The sequence below is a fragment of the Colletotrichum gloeosporioides genome, assembly GCF_011800055.1.
Source record: "Colletotrichum gloeosporioides strain Lc1 chromosome Unknown consensus_74, whole genome shotgun sequence".
Classification (NCBI taxonomy): domain Eukaryota; kingdom Fungi; phylum Ascomycota; class Sordariomycetes; order Glomerellales; family Glomerellaceae; genus Colletotrichum; species Colletotrichum gloeosporioides.
In genome coordinates this window covers 877,989-895,694 of record NW_025544719.1, presented here as the reverse complement: position 1 = coordinate 895,694, position 17,706 = coordinate 877,989, and the positions used below count along the sequence as shown (strand labels likewise).

Genomic DNA, 17,706 nt, shown 5'->3' with positions numbered 1-17,706 from the left:
AATATTAATTATATAATACGTATAGTTATATAAGTACCTTATATAATTAGCAGTTTAGTAAGTTATATTTTAGATTATCTTTCTCCTTACCTTTCCCTACTAGAGGAGGAAACCTACTAACTATATAAGTAATAATAACTAGAGTTATTATAATATATTAATTCCCTTATTATTATCTATACAATTAAATACCTATAAATGCTTAGGATTATCACCTTTTATTATAATATAAGCCTATCTATAACCCTATACTATATAGGCGTATATACCACGCCCTTAAATACGCTTATACCTATACTAATAATATCTATAAAGTATATATTATACCCTTCTTAAGAACTACTATATCTTTATTATTACCTAACTTAGTTAATATAATATCTATCTAGGAAAGAGCTTTTATTAAGAGTCTTATTAAAGCTTATATAGTTAAGTAACTTATTTAATCTAAGAAGACCTTTAAGACTTTAACTTAGTTATACTTCTAAATTAACTATAAGAGAGATAAGTTATTTAAATATATTAATAGAATTACTACTTAGCTAGAGCTTATATACCTTAATAATACTCCCTCCCCTTTTAATAAGGAATTAGTTCTAATATTTATATAGCTATAACTAAGAGATATTAAGTTATAATAGTACTTCCTTAATAAATAGAGATTAGTAATAGTCTACTTAAGATATTTATAGTTAGATTTAAGGATATTTAAAAGTATTATAGGTATTTATAACCTCTAAAGTACTATCCTTATTACTATTATACTAAGTAGTAATAATATTATAAGAAGCTTCACTATAGCTATATATTATATTAGTTAGAGAATTAGGCTAGTTTTAAACTTATTTAGAGGCTTTTTACTAATAAATTACTTTATAATTAAAAGTATATAATAATACTACTTTATCCTCTTTACTAAATACTTTATAATACTATTTAGTAAAATAGACTAAGTATAAGTTAAAATACTACTAGATACTTTAATAGGATAGATATTTATATATAATAACTACTAAGAAGATAGAGAAATTAAGAATAGATTTATTATAATCTCTAGAACTATTAAGTATTTCTTTATTAACTTCTTATTATACTCTTAATAAGCCTTATTCTAATAGTTTACTATTTTAGATATCCTATAAATTAGCTCTATATAATACTTTAAGGTAATTATACTTAACTACTTTAAGTACTTTAATAACTTTAGTAACCTTAGTAATCTAAATAGAGTAATCTAAGATATATTAATAAATTAGGTTTAATATATTATAGCTAAATTTAATAAAGTCCTATAGAGTTTTAAGTATTAGAGATTTAGGCTTTAATAGCCTATAAATAAGCTAAGGTTATTATAAGAATTAATTAATCTACCTATTTTAGAGGTTATTATAAAGTATAAGAGATTATATAATAAATACTTAAAGTATAATAGTAAAGAGAAACCTTTAAACCTACTAAATAAGGAATAGCTAACTCTATTAGTACTAAATAGTAGGTTTATATTAATAAATAGACCTTTTAAAAGTAGTTATACTATTTAGGTTTAAGATATAAGAGAGATAGTTATTACTAAACTTAGAGTAATAAGAAGATAGAATATAGCTATCTCCTATATAAAATACTTTTTATAGTAATTTAAAAAAATAAAGATAGTATATTAATTACTTTACTTTATTAAAAGTACTTCTTTATAAACCTAATTTATTTTTAGAACTATTTAAAATAAGTTTATATACTCTTATAACCTTATTAGAGCTTTATAGCCTAAGGAAGTTAGATTCTATTAAACTATAAAATACTATAATAACTTAAATCTTAGTTTAAAGAGTTTTTTATAAACCTAATTTACTATTAGCTTTAATAATTTTAGAAAATAAGCTAATTAGGAATTTATTATATTACTTAAAATACTAATTAATCTATATAATACCTAAGGTATCTTTTATATAAAAAACTTCCTCTAAATTAAATATCTCACTATATTAGTATATTTTATTATAAGAGATATCTATTATAAGGTTTAGATTTACTTATTAAATACTATATTATAGGATACTAACTAAAAAGAAGAGGGGGCTATTAATATAGACCTCTTTATAGATAAGTATAAAGATAATTTATAGAATTTTAATATAGTTATATATTTCTTATAAATTAAGTAAAGCTACTTTATTTACTTAGTAGTAAATTAAATTAATAGAAAGAGCTACTTTATAGACTTAAATTTTAATTAGTAGAGTAATTAGAAGTTTATTAATACTATTAAAGCTTTTACTACTTAGTATAAGCTACTTAAAGTACTTAAAAACCTTATTACTATCTTATTATAATATACTTAAGTAGTTAATTTAGTATAGTAACTTAATAATTATAGCTATAGAGTTTATTATATTAATTAGGTTTATTACTTTATTATAAAAAGACTCCTTAATACTTATTTTAGTAATAATATTATTATTAATAAGAGCTTTTATTACTAAGGCTTTTTACCTCTAGTTAGTAAATATAAATCTTAAATTACTACTAAGTTTTATAAATATAATTTAATTTATAAAAACCCCTTATTCTATCCTATAATATAGATAGTAGTAGTTTACTTAAGTAAGATAACTAAAAAAGGAACTATATAGCTATCCTTAGAGTAACTTCTTAATCTACTCCTATTAATAAACTTACTTTAAGTACTTATAATATTAATCTAATCTCTAATTATTATTTTATCCCTATTAGAAAATTTAGTTTTTAGCTTTCTAATTTTAGAGGGGTATAGTAATTATAGTAAACTTATATTTATAACTCCTAATTATAAAAGTTTTATCCTACTATTATATAAGTTTTTAGCTCCTATTTAAAATTTTATAACTATAAGTAATTATTTTATTTACCCTCCTAAATAGCTTATTCTAAAGTTAGTAATAATTAATTAAGTAGTANATATATTAACTTTTAAACTTAAATAGAAATTTATATACTATTTAAGACTTATATTTATAGATTTTTAAAACTAAGAGGATAATAAGGATAAATATATTATAAACTAAAATTTAAATAAGATATTATTTATATAAGAGAAGTAGAAGAAGTTTAAGATTATAGAAATATTTACTATAAATTTTATTAATAAATATAATACTCTTATATATATATAAGTATATAGGGAATTATTTTCTAGTTTAAAAAGTTAAAGAGAAGATAATTAGGGATAATTAGAATAAAGTTTAATAGGTTTATTAAATTTTTTAATATTTTTAGTATTTAGAAATAAGATTATTAACCCCCTTTAAAGAGTAAGAAGTTAATTTAGATATTATTATTAATCTTTATAAATTAGAAGTAGAATTTACTTATTTTTTTAATAGATTTTTAAGCTTTTAATCCTATTCTTTTTATTTTAGATCTATAAAGTAGATAAGAAGTCCTTTCTTTTTTCTTTTAAGATTATAAGCTTTAAAACTATAGAGTTATATAGCTATAGTAGCTATATNTTTTTCTTTTAAGATTATAAGCTTTAAAACTATAGAGTTATATAGCTATAGTAGCTATATATACCTAAGGGCGTATATACGCTACTACGTCGCATAGCTCTTAGCTACTAGGCCTATAACTATTTCACTAACTTTTCTTCTTTATAGTTTGCTGCCTAGAGGCGCACCTTGTTGACTGCTGTATATGCTATAAGCATGTGACGCCACACGTCACTATATATACCTTCTCTAGGTAATACCAGCAGTTAACAATCTAAGCATCCTATATCCCACTCTTATTGCAGTATAACTCTGACGGGGAAACATATAGAGGGTCACAGCGTTACCTCTATAGCTAACCCATAGGGTATTCAGGCTCTCAGAAGACCCTCAGAACTAAGCTCTCCGTTAAGTCAAGTAGAGATTCAAAAAGATCGCCGAGAACCCAAAGGACGAGAATAATACAAGGGAGATTAACAGGATATTTAATAAGAAGTATAGCGAATAGCTCTAAGAGCTAATCGCTATTATTACCCTTATCTAAGGATGTAGTAGTCAAGGAGACTAGCCTGGGTTGGGGTGGAGGGAAAAAAGGGTTAACAACTCGCCATACCTTTCAAATTTGGGCCTTCTGCCTAAGCAAGAGCGAAGAGAAGTGCCTTGACTACGAATTTCCAAATAACGAGTCTTTCGACCTGCTTTCCTTTAGATGTAGAAGTTGGACTAACAAGATTTCTGTCCATACATGCCAAGCGAGAGACCCGGATTCGTGGCCAAATAATACGTTTCAAAGAATTGGTTATGTTGGAAAATGAAGAGTTGAATCATGCCAGAAGCTTTCCCCATAAAGTAGTGTCTCTGTATTTAGTCAACTCTTTAAGGTTTCATTTCTTGCCAATAGCATTCCCAACCGCATCCGGCCTCCACATCCTTCTATGCGAGACAGTCTGTACCATGTTTGCTAGCTGAGCCCACAAGTAATCCGAACAAACCCCTCCATTCATCCTTCACATCATTTCAGTCCCGCGGAAACTTTCAAATAGATTGAACACTGGGGCTGAAGAAGCGGCAATTGGCAGTGACGACTTTATACCTCTGGTTCACGTTAAACCGCTGAGCAGACGGATAGAAGATGCCGCTGACGGTGGTCGTCACACAACCCAGCACGACGTCCTGTATCACATTCGCGAGGTGGCTGCAGGCTATATCAACGGCGTACGTGTTATCATTGCAGAAGACTGAAGCCGACGTCCCGTCACAGGTGGTCCTGATGCACTGCCTGGCCTGCACGACACATCTGCTGACCGTCTTCAGGTGCGAGACGCCCTTGTCCAGGTCCCAGTAGGTGATACCTCCCCACGGCTTGTTTCGTTTCTATGCTGCAGAGTTGAGTCACATTATCAGCTCGGAACTATAGATAGGGTTTCTTCGTATCACGAACCGTGTTATAGCTACCCTAAGAGCTCTCTCGTTAAGCTATATAGCTTCAGTGCTAGCAGATAAAGTACTATTAGGGACGCTAACAGCAGTAATATTATCAGAGAAGTCTGTCAAACTATTATAAAGCGAAGCATTAGGGTAGTAAGTATTAATCTCTAATAGCTATTAATACTATTAAGGTTATTATCCTTATAGTATATAATAAGGCGCGTTTTAGAGACTTTTCCTAGGTGGCTTAAGACTATTATTAAACTTAGATTACACACACTAATTTGAATAGATTAATTATCTTAAACCTTTTAAAATAGAAATTTTAGAGAAAAATAAAAACGCAAAAGAACGAGCCTCACACTTACGATCAGCAGGCTTTCCGCCTCATCCGGGCTTTCGCCCAGGGACTTTATCCGAAAAGAGGGACATTTAAACGGGCTTCGAAACCGCACCGCCTGACCTTTGTAAATACAAAGCGACCCTGCTACCAATTACACCACTGGGTTAAGTATACCCAACAAAGCTGGTCGACGACCTCTATCCAGGACACTTCCTCAGGGTTGCCCGGCCGAGTGGGGCCCTCCGGGGGTGAGGGAGACACCGGGGCCGCAAATCGCGCCGGACGGCCCCGAGAAAAAGAAGGCGCCAGTCCGGACTCGGAGAGGGCGCGTTGTCCGAGCGCTCCTTCCAACTCTAGGAGAAGCTTTACTGCGGGTCAAATCTTCGTGGGGCGTCTTGGGCCAAGCACGATGCCTGATGGGGTGGGCTAGGGGGTCAGCAGAGAGGAGTTACAAAGTCGACATCCCGGAGTGGCCAAGTAACTGACCCCCCCTCCTCCAGTTTTAACCCAGCTCACGTCCGAAGACGAAGTCAAAGGGCAACGCAGCCGGCAAAGAAGCCCAAAGGGGCGCAAAAGGCTAGGCCGTACGAGACTCAGCCGATACGATACTAGCGCAAGACCGAGAAGACGCGTAAATGCGTACGTGTAGGCTGTCGGACGCAAGCGGGCTTCTCTCCCTCCTCCGAATCCACTCGCGATGCAAAGACCACCAGATTGGACGGACCCAAGCGCTCCGCCAAGTTGCGCTCCAGCCGATGGACCAAAAGGACGCCGAGCGAAGGACGGAGCGCGGCTTGGTTGTGGCCAGCTGGCACGTCGAGGGGGAACAAGGGCTTGGCTGGGGCTTCTGCCGGAGACTGGTCGACTGTGGGAGCTGGAACTGAATAGGAGGGTGTTGCGTGAGAGTTTGGATGCGACCTAGGCTTGTTCTAGAAGCTGTAAAATCCACGGTATTAATACAAATTTGTTCAGCTACTTGGTCAAAACGCCCAGCACTTTGAAAGCTCAATCGAGGCCTATTGTCGCAACTACGGAAATCGAGGGCTGAACCATCTCAGACAATGCCAATAGCCAATGTAAGGGATGCTTCTTTAAGATTCCAAGTCAAGGTTCCACCGCGAAAGTCTTCGCGAAACATTTTTCCATCGTCGACACAGATCTTCTCGCCATTCTATGGTGGGATAATCGAAGCCCCCAAGGCAACGAAATCCCTCGACAACGCAAACAAAACCTAAACCAAAGACTCAGCAAGCGGCAGCCTCGCTTCAAACGCTGTAACCATCACGAGCTCGTAAACGACAGTACCAGGACCTGCTCACTAGGTCTTGGTTCGCCTACTTGGTGACAATCGTACAGTTCAAAATTCGTCGTCGGGGTCTTCAGTCCACCGCTCATACGGTCCTTCGGGTTCCGGTAGCAGGTCTTCCTCCAACAAGGTTCTCCACGACGATAACGGGGACTCTGTCTCCCATGATGCAGGATCGTAGTCTACAGGCCACCGTGCGGCCCACTGCCGAGCAGTCCAGTCCTTGTGTTCTTGGATGATATTCTGAACGTCCCACGCCTTCCCGACGTCAAAGTTGCACTGTACAACAGACTTTTGCTGGGCCATGTCTTCCATGGCTCGTGAAAGATGCTTGAACCTGTGGCCTGGATACAAATGATACCACGGCCCAAAGTCTTGCACTGATGGCAATGAAGCAACGCCTCGATCTAGAGATTCTTCCCACGCACGATGCCATGCAATGTCTCGTCGGATGACTGCCTGGAACATTTGAGTTGCCAGATTTGGTAGTGGCTGGCCATCCAGAATGAGAGAGAAGGAGTTGTCTGGCATACCGGCCGGCGCAAGGGCCAGGGCCTCTTGAACCCACTTCCAGATGCTCTGTGTGATTTGAGCCGACTGTATCCGCCACTCGTCTCGGAGTACATATTTTGTCATTGAATGGGAGTAACCCTCGTCCTGAAGGGCATTGCTCCAGAGCTGGACACGGCGCTCAATCTTGAGCAGCGGATTTTGCCTGCAGAATTGAATCAAGCCAAGCGCGTGACGTTCAGGGCAGGCTACCGCAGTGCGATCTTCATCGAGAACGATCTTGCGAAGTTGCATCTGAAGCCGTTCATTGCAGGACTTGATGAAGAGAATCGCCATCGCTGCAGCGGAGAAGCGGTACTTAACCCGATCCCTGCCCGTTAGTGCAGCTTTGAGACCGTGAGTATCCTCTCCCTCGTCCCAGAAACTCGCCATGGCGTCAAGGTCGCCATCCAAAGGAATGTCCCAATGCTCCATTGAGCTTTCAATCATACCAAGAACGCTAGACACGCCGTCGCAGTGATGGTCGAGTGCTTCATGGCCATGGCGTGAACCTTGAACGTGCCGAAGAGCTTCCTTGCATAAGGTTGCGAACACCGACGGTGCTTCACATGCCTCAATGTTACCCAGGTGGAATTGTATCGTATCGGCGCCGGGTTGTTTCCGCAATGCGTCTAACAAGACAGCGAACTGCGGGTACTTTTGAAGGAGCGCAAAATGTTGTGTTTCTGGCATGGCGTGACTGGTGGCGTAGAGGATTTCTTTTCGGCGGGTTTCTAAGCGATTCACCACCATGTTGTGAGTTCGCAAAGCGAGCATTCGAAGGTCGTCACAGTAGATGGTGGTGAAGGTGATGGCATTGGCCCGCAGTGCCACTCCATACATTTCCGTTGCGATCAGGCGGCAAGTGTAGGAGAGGTTCAGGTTGATGGGCTGGTCGTTGGCGCCCTTCAATAGACCGGTAATGTTGATCTTCGGCACACTTGCGGCGTTGCGCTCAAGCACATTTGCGGCGAATCGACCAGGGTCGCAGACATATCCACCCGGGATCGCGACGTAGTGCTCGTATATCGCATCTCTGATTTCTCGCGGGAGAGCGAGGAAGGGAGACGGGGGTGCCATTTTGGTCGACTGGATAACAGCAGCTGAGAGAGCGGTTTGCGGTCAGAGCCAGCTTGTCGCTGTGGAAAATTGGGTGCGTGCAGCAGTCTTTTGTACCCCAGAGACCCCCAGAGAGCAGCCACCAAAGAACGACCTCAAGGTTCGCGCAATGGCTGTTTGCCGAAGGACCTTCTCACACCCTTTCGTGGCTGTGCCATCGCCCACACCGTTCCAAGAGCCTGACTCAGACAGTCGTGGCCAACAGTGTCTCGCACTGTGTACAACAGGATTAAAAAAAAAAGGTGGCCACTGTAACGGGTGAACCATTCCGGGACTTCTACGGCGTTCAAAACCATAGACTTTACGGCGTTCCAAACCAGAGACTTTACGGCGCTCCAAACCAAGAGAAATGTACGCGGCAACGTATATGAATCTTTCTTCCCTTCTAACTTTTCTTCTTCGCAGTTTGCCGCCTGGAGGCGCACCTTGTTGACTGCCGTATGACTCTGACGGGGAAACATGTGGAGGGCTACCTATTGTGTTAAGTAAAAATGAAATGAAAATTGGACAAGTACAACTCACTCACAGCGTAACCTCTATGGCTAACCCATGGGGTATATGAAGGGGATTTTTGAGCCGCCTGGCCAAGCTGGCTTCTATGATTAGCTTTGCGAAGGGGAAAGCGACGGGGCAGAGCGCCAAACTTACCAGAAGCGGCCCCCCATCACACCATAGCCCAAATTTAAAGCCCTCCAAGATGAATCTCATATACACCCCCTACCTAATCGACGTAGCCCTTGCCTAATACCATTATTCAGTCTAACTCATATAACAAACATTAACTTAACTTACTACCAGCGACATCAAACGTCTGAAAAAGACCGGTTTGCCACATGTTCAACAATGGCTTGGTCACGTCCTTGCGGCCAAGAACAACGACGCAGTATCTGCAATATTATTAAAATGATGCTTCCATGTTTTTCATAGTATTGCTCACCTCTGTGCCTCCTCACGATACACATCAGGCTCTCGGAAGACCCTCAGAACCAAGCTCTCCGTCAAGTCAAGCAGAGATTCAAAAAGATCGCCGAGAACCCGAAGGACGAGAACAACGCGAGGGAGATCAACAGGATATTCGACAAGAAGCTAACGTATGTTAGTGAATTTGGAGCTTTAGTACATGCTGAGAACACGTACCATAGCGAATGGCTCCAAGAGCTGATCGCCATCATTGCCCTCATCTAAGCTGTAATTGTACGCGTCAGTCGCTGTCCTGCAATGCAAATATAACAGTGAACTTACTCACGATGTGGTGGTCAAGGAGACTAGCCTGGGTTGGGGTGGAGGAAAAAAAGGGTCCTCATGTTCCCTTTAGTCTAGAGAGAACTGAGCGTTAGCTGTAGCTATTCGCAACGAACCAAGGATGCCTCGTAGCACAAGAGCCAACTGACCATACAAGTATTCACAAAAGAATTATTCACAAAATGATTGGTCTCCGATCTGGAGACAGAAGTGATCTCGATAGAGATCCCAAATTTGCAGTACCTCGAAAGAGGTTCCGGCGACCTCGAAACAGGTGCCGGTGACGCGGTGATTTGCAAAAAGCGTACATGAAAGAAAGAAGGGGAAGAGAAGGGATACAAGTGATTGCGCGTTACAAATACGGGTTGGAGATGGATGGGCCAGTCTCCATGTATCGGCTTGTCCACTCAAACTGACCGAGCCCGAAGGTTTTGATGGCCCATTGCGCCATGGTGCGGGGGTGCTCGTCGATCAGCTGTTCGAGGGTGCGTTTTCGGGAGGCCCAACGACCAAACCGGCCTTCAATCAACTTTACTGTCCACTTCGTGACGGGCAAGTTGCGTCTAGCGTTGGCCAGCAGGGGACATTCGAAGAAGAGGTGTTCGACGGTGTGGGTGTTGGTGCCACAGGGACACATGGGTGAGTCGGCGAGCTACAACGCAGAAGAAATCGGTTAGCCAGGCAATGACCGAGGCTCCGACAACGAGGATTGGAGGCGCGACACGCGGGAAAACAGAGGGAGAGGATTGAAAGGGCAAAGAAGAATGATATTGCTCTACATACCTTCCTCCTATACAGGTAAGAGTTGAGGCCTATTAGACCGGTCCTGCAATGAAGAATGATAGTGCTCTCAACTCGGGTCAAGTGTTGGTGGCGCTTGAGGTTGGAAGCGCCCCAGTCGCCCCTGGTTGCGAGTGGGTGGCAATGAGTCCCGTACCACGACTGCCGGGCTGAGCGTCGTTTTCGTTCTTCTTTGAACCACCACCAGATGTACCTGCAGAGAGTATCCGATTGCGCTTCGAGGTACTCGTTGATAGCGATGCGCCGATCGACTGCATTATCCCAGACGTCGGGAAGGTTCTTGCTCAGGTATTGAGCCTTGGCTTTTTCCGCGAGCCGGGAGGCTGCTTGATACAGCTCAAAGTACGGTTGCTTTTCGAAGCATGGGCTACTGGTGCCTTTGAAAGGAAATTTGGTTGTCTTTTTGATCAGAAGCTTGCCATCATCGGTCATGGAGTTGCTGGCACGATGACTCATTGCCATACGTTGGAGATAGACGGCAATCGGCTCCATGTTGACTTCTTTGTGGAGGGGAAGGCTTGATGTCTTGGAAAACACGCCGGCAAAGACCCGGAGGCAGCCGGTCTGAATGGCATCGAGCTTGTCGATCAACGTTTGGTTCAGGCCGTAACCTTTTGCCTCTATGCTGGGGACGACAAACCAGACTGGGCAGGCGTACGCAATGACTGGACGGATGCTGGTCGCGTAAAGTTGGCACAACTTCAGCAATGATGGGCCCGAAACGCTACTGAATCTCTTCCTCATGTAGCCCATCTTCCGGTTGACCTTTTGCTGTATCTGTTGACAGTGCGGTCAGAAATGCAATATCACACAGGCATACTGGGCTCATGTCGGCGTCCTAGGAAAAGTCTTACCTGGTGAACGTGATATTTCCATGACAATTGGTGGTCCAGCCAGACGCCCAGAACACGGAGGTTGCCCTCCTTGTTTGTTTCCGGCTCCTTAGATTCCCGCACAAGAGCTTTGCTTTCATCCAAGTGCTTGATTTTCGGTAGCTTTTGGCAGAGGGGAAGATGTCCGCTACCTCCCCTCCGCGGGCGGAAGTGCATGACCTTGTACTTGGCGGGATCAAAGAGTAGCCCGCGTGGGCTTGCCCATGATATCAGCTTGTCGTGCACCTCGGTCAGTTTCTCGCAATTGACCTTTGAATACGGAGACGTGACCATGATGCAAGTATCATCGACGTAAGACACGCTGGTCAGGATGTACTTGGAACCACCTAGCTCTGCCTCGTCGTCAAGCATCCGCAGCATCGGTGCTGTGAAAAGTGCGAAGAGAATCGGGGACAGTGGACTCCCCTGAGGAATGCCAATGTTGACCCAGAACTTGGGTGAGGTGAAGCCTGGTAGCACGACCGAAGTGGAACGGTCAGAGACGAAAGAGTCGACGTAGTGTACAAGCCAGTCAGGCAGGCCCGCGTCAAGGAGAACCTCGATAAGCTCCAGGTGCTTTACGTGATCATAAGCGCCAGACACGTCAAGGGACAAGAGAGTGGTCCGCCAACCCTTTCGTCTGGTCTTTCCGCAGAACCCATTCACGATGCCGCTGACCAGATGCTCAACTGCTTTAGGGGCGCTCTTGCCAGCGAAGCCGTATTGACTAGGCGGGATCAGCTTGTACTTGATAGCAAGTTCTTTGACGTAATCAGCGACGATTCGCTCTAGGACCTTCCCTATGCATGGGAGAAGAGCGATGGGCCTGTAGCTCTTCGGCTCGGTGTAATCGCTTTTACCCTCTTTTGGGAGGACGATGGTAATTGACTCCTTGAAGCAGACCGGGTGGTAGTTGAGCTTGATGCAGGTTCTGAAGAGATGCAACAAGTATGGCATGAGGGCGTCCACAGCCATCTTCAGAGCTGGATTTGGAATGCCGTCCGGGCCAGGGGCTTTGCGGGCAGCCAGTTTCTTGACAATCTTCCGAACCCTGTAACGATCGAGCTTGGGAGGGGACTCCGATCTCAGCTTATCCCAACGTTCTCGTTCTTTGCGAAGCATCCTCTTCTTCCTAGGTCTGCTCCCGGCATCTTGTGATACGGGAGGGGAACCGGCAGACGGCTGAGAGTCGGAAGCGGAGGGGGGGTCGGCAGGTGAAGCGGAGCGAGAGTCTGCCGGTTGGGATGACAATGCATCAGCGCTTTCCACCTGGTTTCTTGGGATGTCCAAAGCTCGATTGTCCAAACTTGGGTGGGCAGGAGGCTTTTGCTGCGAAGGCTTGACGTTTCCTCTCAAGCCACCAGGCTTTGAGTGGGACCTTAAAGCCCTTGGTTCCCTGGCAGGAGGAACAAAGCGATTGCCCCCATTCATGCTGACGCGTCTCTGAGGTTTTCTCCTGGCGTTTTTCTTGCCCTCTTGGGCCGTGGATTTTCTACCCTTCTGACCCTTGCCGGGAGAGGCCTCCGAAGATTGAGATACGCCGCATGATGTGCTGTCTGCATCGGGCATCGAACAGTCGTCCTGGGTTGGCATGTCGACGTTGGAAGGCGGGGATTGAAACGGGGATGCAGGAACCGGAGGTTCCTCATGTGTGAGTGGCGAACCCGGGATAGAAACAGAAGAGTATGTATCAAATGCGCAAACGATTGTACTGGTATCGGGAGGATCACAATCGTTCTCGACGGGCCGACTGGCGGCACCTAAGGGAGAAGGGTGATGAAGAGGTTCGGGAGAGGGCCGAGACGGTTGAGGTGTCAAGCGGGGTGGTGGCGTTGAGGATTGACGACGCCGAGATTTGCGCTTTCCCGTGTGCTTCTTGGATGCAGAAGGCCGAGCCTTTGGCTTTGGCTTTGGCTTTGGCTTTGGCTTTGGCTTTGGCTTGCGTGTTGCTGATCTTGCGGCATCCAAGGCTTTCCCACGAGATTCGAGGTATCTAGCCTTGACTGCCGTCTCTTCTGCGGGGGCCGGGGAATTACTGGTTTCGTCAAAGTGTCTTCCGCGTAAAAGATGAGCATTTTCTGCTTGACTCCGACAGTAGGTACCGTCGGTGTTCTTGAGATACTGTAAGTGAGGCGGCATCTGTGCGAGAGCCTTCCTGCGAGCCTGAGCCATGATCCTGTGAAGACCAATCAGGCCTTGGAACAGACTACTCGCGGCTCTGCGGGATGCAACCGCGTTGACAGTTTTCGTCAGCCTGTTGGTTTCTTTGATCGCAGCCACCCACTTCTCGTAACGCTCGTCATATGCCAAATTGTCTCGACTCGTATGGCGCAAAATCCAATTTGCACGCATCTCTGCATCAAAAGCCTCATCAAGTTCGGCAAGCTGAGGGTGCTGAAGTTTGGTCTTGGCCGCGTTGAGTTCCACTGCCGGCACCATATCCTCGACAGTCTCCATCAAAGCTTTACAGAGGTCCTGTGCGAATACTTCTGCAGCATCGCAGTCGACAAGTTCGGGGATGGCGTCGGGTGCACCGAGAACATGCTCCAATCTTGCTTCAACGCTAGCCTGAAAATCCTCCTGTTCGACCTTGTCAAATCGATATCTCTTTCGAGGGCATCGGTCGACGTGAACGTCTAGCCTGGTGTGAATAACTGCATGGTCTGTGTAACTGTTTGCGATTTCGCGCGGCCTGACAACATTACACCATATCATTTGGTCTTGGATGCTGCTTCCTAGTATAGTCAGGTCGATGTTGGTTGAGATATCGTTCTTTCGTGTTGCTGCTTTGCGCTTGTAGCTGGGATTATGCTTGTTGTATTTTGGTAGGATGTCCATGTTGGCTTTGAGACAATTGTCCGAGATGTATCTGCCTTGTTTGTCTGACCTGCTTCCAGGGTCCCAAATGGAGTGAGCATTTGAATCGCAAAAGATGGCAGATCTGCTACCTAAGACGTCGAAACCGAGTCCGGGGGCTGGGGTCTTGAAGAGGTGCTCGAGGTCAATGCTCTCTCCCGGCACACGGTTGTAGAAGTTTGTGAAATATACTTCTGAGCCGTCGTGCAAGCGGAGGAGCATGTAAACGACGTGTCCCTTGTTGACCCCCTCGTCCCAAGAGACCTCCCACGACTCCAGTGGTATTTTATCGGAAATATAAATGGCAACCCTTCTGGAAACAGGCTTCGGTTCGTCGTCTTTATCGTCCTGGGAGCTTTTGGATTTGTTCTTGGCCGCCTTGGAGTTATCGGGTTTGTTCTTGGTCGCCCGAGAAGTATTTTGTTGGTCCTTATCCCTGTCAGACTTGGGTCGTATCCAGTCACTTTTGCTTTCGAGGTAGTATTCTGGCAGATGAATATTTTCGACATTGTACGGAGGATCTTGAATCATGAGGATGGTTGGTCGCATCTCGCATTCGAATCCCTTGGCATATGTGCCCAGTTCTGTGACCTTGGATTCCATCTTGTTGACATTGTAAGAGAAGATGTCCAACACATGCCGAGTAGTCCCTGTCCTGGGGTCCTATGGAGGGTATCGGGTTAGACAAACGTGCAGAAATAGAGGAATGGGATGTGTATGTGTATACCTCTTCCATGACGTGGCTCAAGTTGGGTAGTTCATAATGCTCGGGGGGGTCCAAGTCATACTGCGCGGACTCTGCGCCGGCAGGGGCGGCAGAGCCGTGGCGTTCCGGCTGGTCGTCTGACGGTACTTCAGACATGTTCTCGGAGATGGGTTGACGTGTGCGTGAGGGTTGACTGCCACGCTGCGATGTGGTGGGCGGCGACAAGCTTTGGCGAGCAGCTCTGGAGTCGTCCCCAGCCGCTGATTTCAGCGGCTGGGGACGATTGGCACGACGCGACTTGGCCAGATTTCAGGGCGTGCGTAAACTGAGAGGGCATGAGGATGAGGCCGAATCAATCGACAGAATATGATGCTCAGCCCGACGTTGCACGCACAAAGCCCGCAGGTGATGATGCTGGTGATGGTGCTGGTGATGCTGGTGGTGATGCTGGCAGTTGGTAGGCAGTGCGGGTGTGTGCGGTCTGCTGCAAAGACTGTGGTGGGTTGCGGTGGAGAGAGCTGCGAATCTTGCCCCGCCTGTCAATAATACCTCACCGCAAAGAGGTGGAGGAGGTCGAGTGGACAAGGGTCAACTTCGACTTCATTTGCTGTTGGCCAAGCGCCAGAGTCTCCAGAGGGTTCGACAAGACAGAAAGCTGGGCCCTTCCCCTCTTGCTTCCGTATCCTCTTTCTTCCTTCCTTCCCATCCTTCCTCCGTTCTTCCTCCTTTGTCTTCCTTCCTCCTCTCTGTGTCTCTCTGTGGCCTTCAACTCTTGCTTCCACTCAACGCACCTGTCTTTTCAACCAACCCTGGTCTTTACCCTCGCTACACCTACCTCCTCCATCACGATGCCTCCAAAAAGGAGTAGGAAGACGAGTGTGGCATCTCCACCGGCGGAATCCGACAACGACGGATCTGAATATCAAGGGAGCGACGTGTCCATGGCAGACATTAACGATGCAACCCTAGACGACCAACCCGAGGCTTCTGCCAACAAACCGGCAAACAACGCTCCAAATCCCACCACCAGGCGAGCAAACAAGAAGAAGCCCAAGCGAAGGCCTGCCAATGAGCAAGAGTTTGGCTACGGTCAGCTGCACCAAGAGTTCGCAGCCTTCAGACGTCTCTTCCAAGTGTTCTTGGATCGTACCATGCCGCAGGACGATGGCAGCACCGCCATGGATGTTGCCATGAAGCCGCTCTCGAGCCGCAGGCCAGATTGCGTTGTCAAGACATCTTTTGAGCCAGCTGAATCCCGGAAAACGTTTACCGGCTACTACACCGAGTGGATGAAAGCCTTGAAGCAGCTTGACAACGTCTATCACCAAGTCAGAGAGATCTTTGTGTACGACGATTACGTCAACTTTACCTTCAAAACCCCAGACGCTGCCAAAAGTTTCACGCCTAACAAGGAGGATATGTTCAAGGCGCTTGGTAGTAATATGCCAGTCAGTTGCTTCCAGCGGGCCGATGAGCACTACTACGTGGAGCTCTTCTTTCGTGGTCGCGATTTCCGCCATACCCACGCCACTGACGCCAAGAAGATGCTCGCCGAGTTGGGGCTGGATTCCGACAAGTTCTCGGTGATGTTCAGCGAAAAACGCCAAAGGTTTATTGCCAAGTTCACAGACATGGCAGAGGCCGATAGGCTGCTTGAAATGTACGAAAACGAAGGTGGAACTCAAGGCGAAGGGCTTCTGATCGATTACTCGTACGCTCACTTACGGTTTGTTCTCTTCCTCTCCCTCTCCGTAACGTGGCACCGCTGATGCGAACGTTCACAGGCCTATCGATATCCGATCGGTGGGGATGAATTGCTTCCACTGTAAAAAGGCTGGCCACATGATGAAGCGCTGCCCAGACAAGGATGAAGACCCCACGTGTGGATGGTGTGGCGATCGGGGCCACGGCCAGCACGCCTGCACGTCGACGGTCCCCCGGTGTGCTGCCTGCAAGGAGGAGCATTGCACGCAGTCTGTCAATTGCATGGATCGGAATCGCCGACTGCATCTGCGTGCTTGCGCCAAGTTTGGTCCGCCAGCGTGGCCATCCTATGCAAGGTTTCTACGACCTCATGGGAGGCGAGATGAACAGTCTCGCGACGTTGACTCTGGTTCTTCTGGGTCTGCCGGTGCCTCTGGGTCTGGTGCTACCTCTGAGCCTGCTGCCACGTCTGAGCCTGCTGCTGCCTCTGAATTTGCTGCTACCTCTGAGCCTGCTGCTGCTGCCTCTGAGCCTGCTGCTGCTGCCTCTGAGCCTGCTGCCACGTCTGAGCCTGCTGCTGCCTCTGAATTTGCTGCTACCTCTGAGCCTGCTGCTGCTGCCTCTGGGTCTGGTGCTACCTCTGAGCCTGCTACTGCCTCTGAATTTGCTGCTACCTCTGGGTCTGCATCTTCCCGAGGCAAAAGGAAGCGTGTCCAACAGGCTGACTCTCGGGACAACGCAACTCCGTCTTGCGGCAGTGAGCCAACGGCAACTGCATCCGGTAGCGCCGAAGGCTCACGCACACGGGGGCAGTTGAAGAATACCGCTGGCGCCTCTGAGAAGAAGCAGAAAGAGCCTCCGAAGGCACCGGACCCGGACTTTTTAGATCCAAGTCGGTTAGACCGTATGGTCGACAACCGCAAGCGTCACAAGGGACGCGGCCGCAAATGATCCTCTAGATTCCTTCCTATATAGAAAACATTGAATGCTTGGAAATGAATTTGTTTGTTACTTATGAATTAACATCAAGGCCTCTGGCCACCTATTGTCACTTTTACTTGGAACCTGTACTGTAACGACGACCTCCGACTTGCCCCTTCAGCTAACGGCCTAGAGGTTATGCGATTTCCTGCAGATCACCCTTTAATTCTGTTGCTAAACTTATGAGGACTCAGCTGAGAGCTAGACTAGTGATTATTGAAACGCTTTTGTCGGTCTGCAGCAAGAGACCGGCCGAAATAATGTTTATGAGCGCATGTCCTCATCCCGCAACAGTGGCAACACGCGTTGCTCTTGTCCATCACACCAGCCCAGAG

General features: G+C 45.5%; 3 protein-coding genes across 3 annotated transcripts; 1 reads left to right on the top strand and 2 right to left on the bottom strand.

Moving 5' to 3' along the window:
- Positions 1-6,592: 6,592 nt before the first annotated feature.
- Positions 6,593-8,170, bottom strand: GCG54_00003601 (uncharacterized protein; the record flags this gene model as incomplete). Its single annotated transcript, XM_045403673.1, has 1 exon — positions 6,593-8,170. The coding sequence occupies one exon, from the start codon at positions 8,168-8,170 to the stop codon at positions 6,593-6,595; it is 1,578 nt and encodes a 525-aa protein (XP_045259861.1).
- A 760-nt stretch (positions 8,171-8,930) lies between these two features.
- GCG54_00003600 (uncharacterized protein) lies at positions 8,931-14,842 on the bottom strand (the record flags this gene model as incomplete). The annotated part of the gene is made up of 10 exons (XM_045403672.1): positions 8,931-8,950; positions 9,002-9,096; positions 9,147-9,295; positions 9,347-9,395; positions 9,814-10,103; positions 10,389-10,422; positions 10,446-11,029; positions 11,107-11,851; positions 12,071-14,643; positions 14,708-14,842. The coding sequence occupies 10 exons, from the start codon at positions 14,840-14,842 to the stop codon at positions 8,931-8,933; spliced, it is 4,674 nt and encodes a 1,557-aa protein (XP_045259860.1).
- Positions 14,843-15,534: 692 nt separating this feature from the next.
- On the top strand, positions 15,535-17,341 carry GCG54_00003599 (uncharacterized protein; the record flags this gene model as incomplete). Its single annotated transcript, XM_045403671.1, has 2 exons — positions 15,535-16,412; positions 16,471-17,341. The coding sequence occupies 2 exons, from the start codon at positions 15,535-15,537 to the stop codon at positions 17,339-17,341; spliced, it is 1,749 nt and encodes a 582-aa protein (XP_045259859.1).
- Between the last annotated feature and the right edge of the window lie 365 nt (positions 17,342-17,706).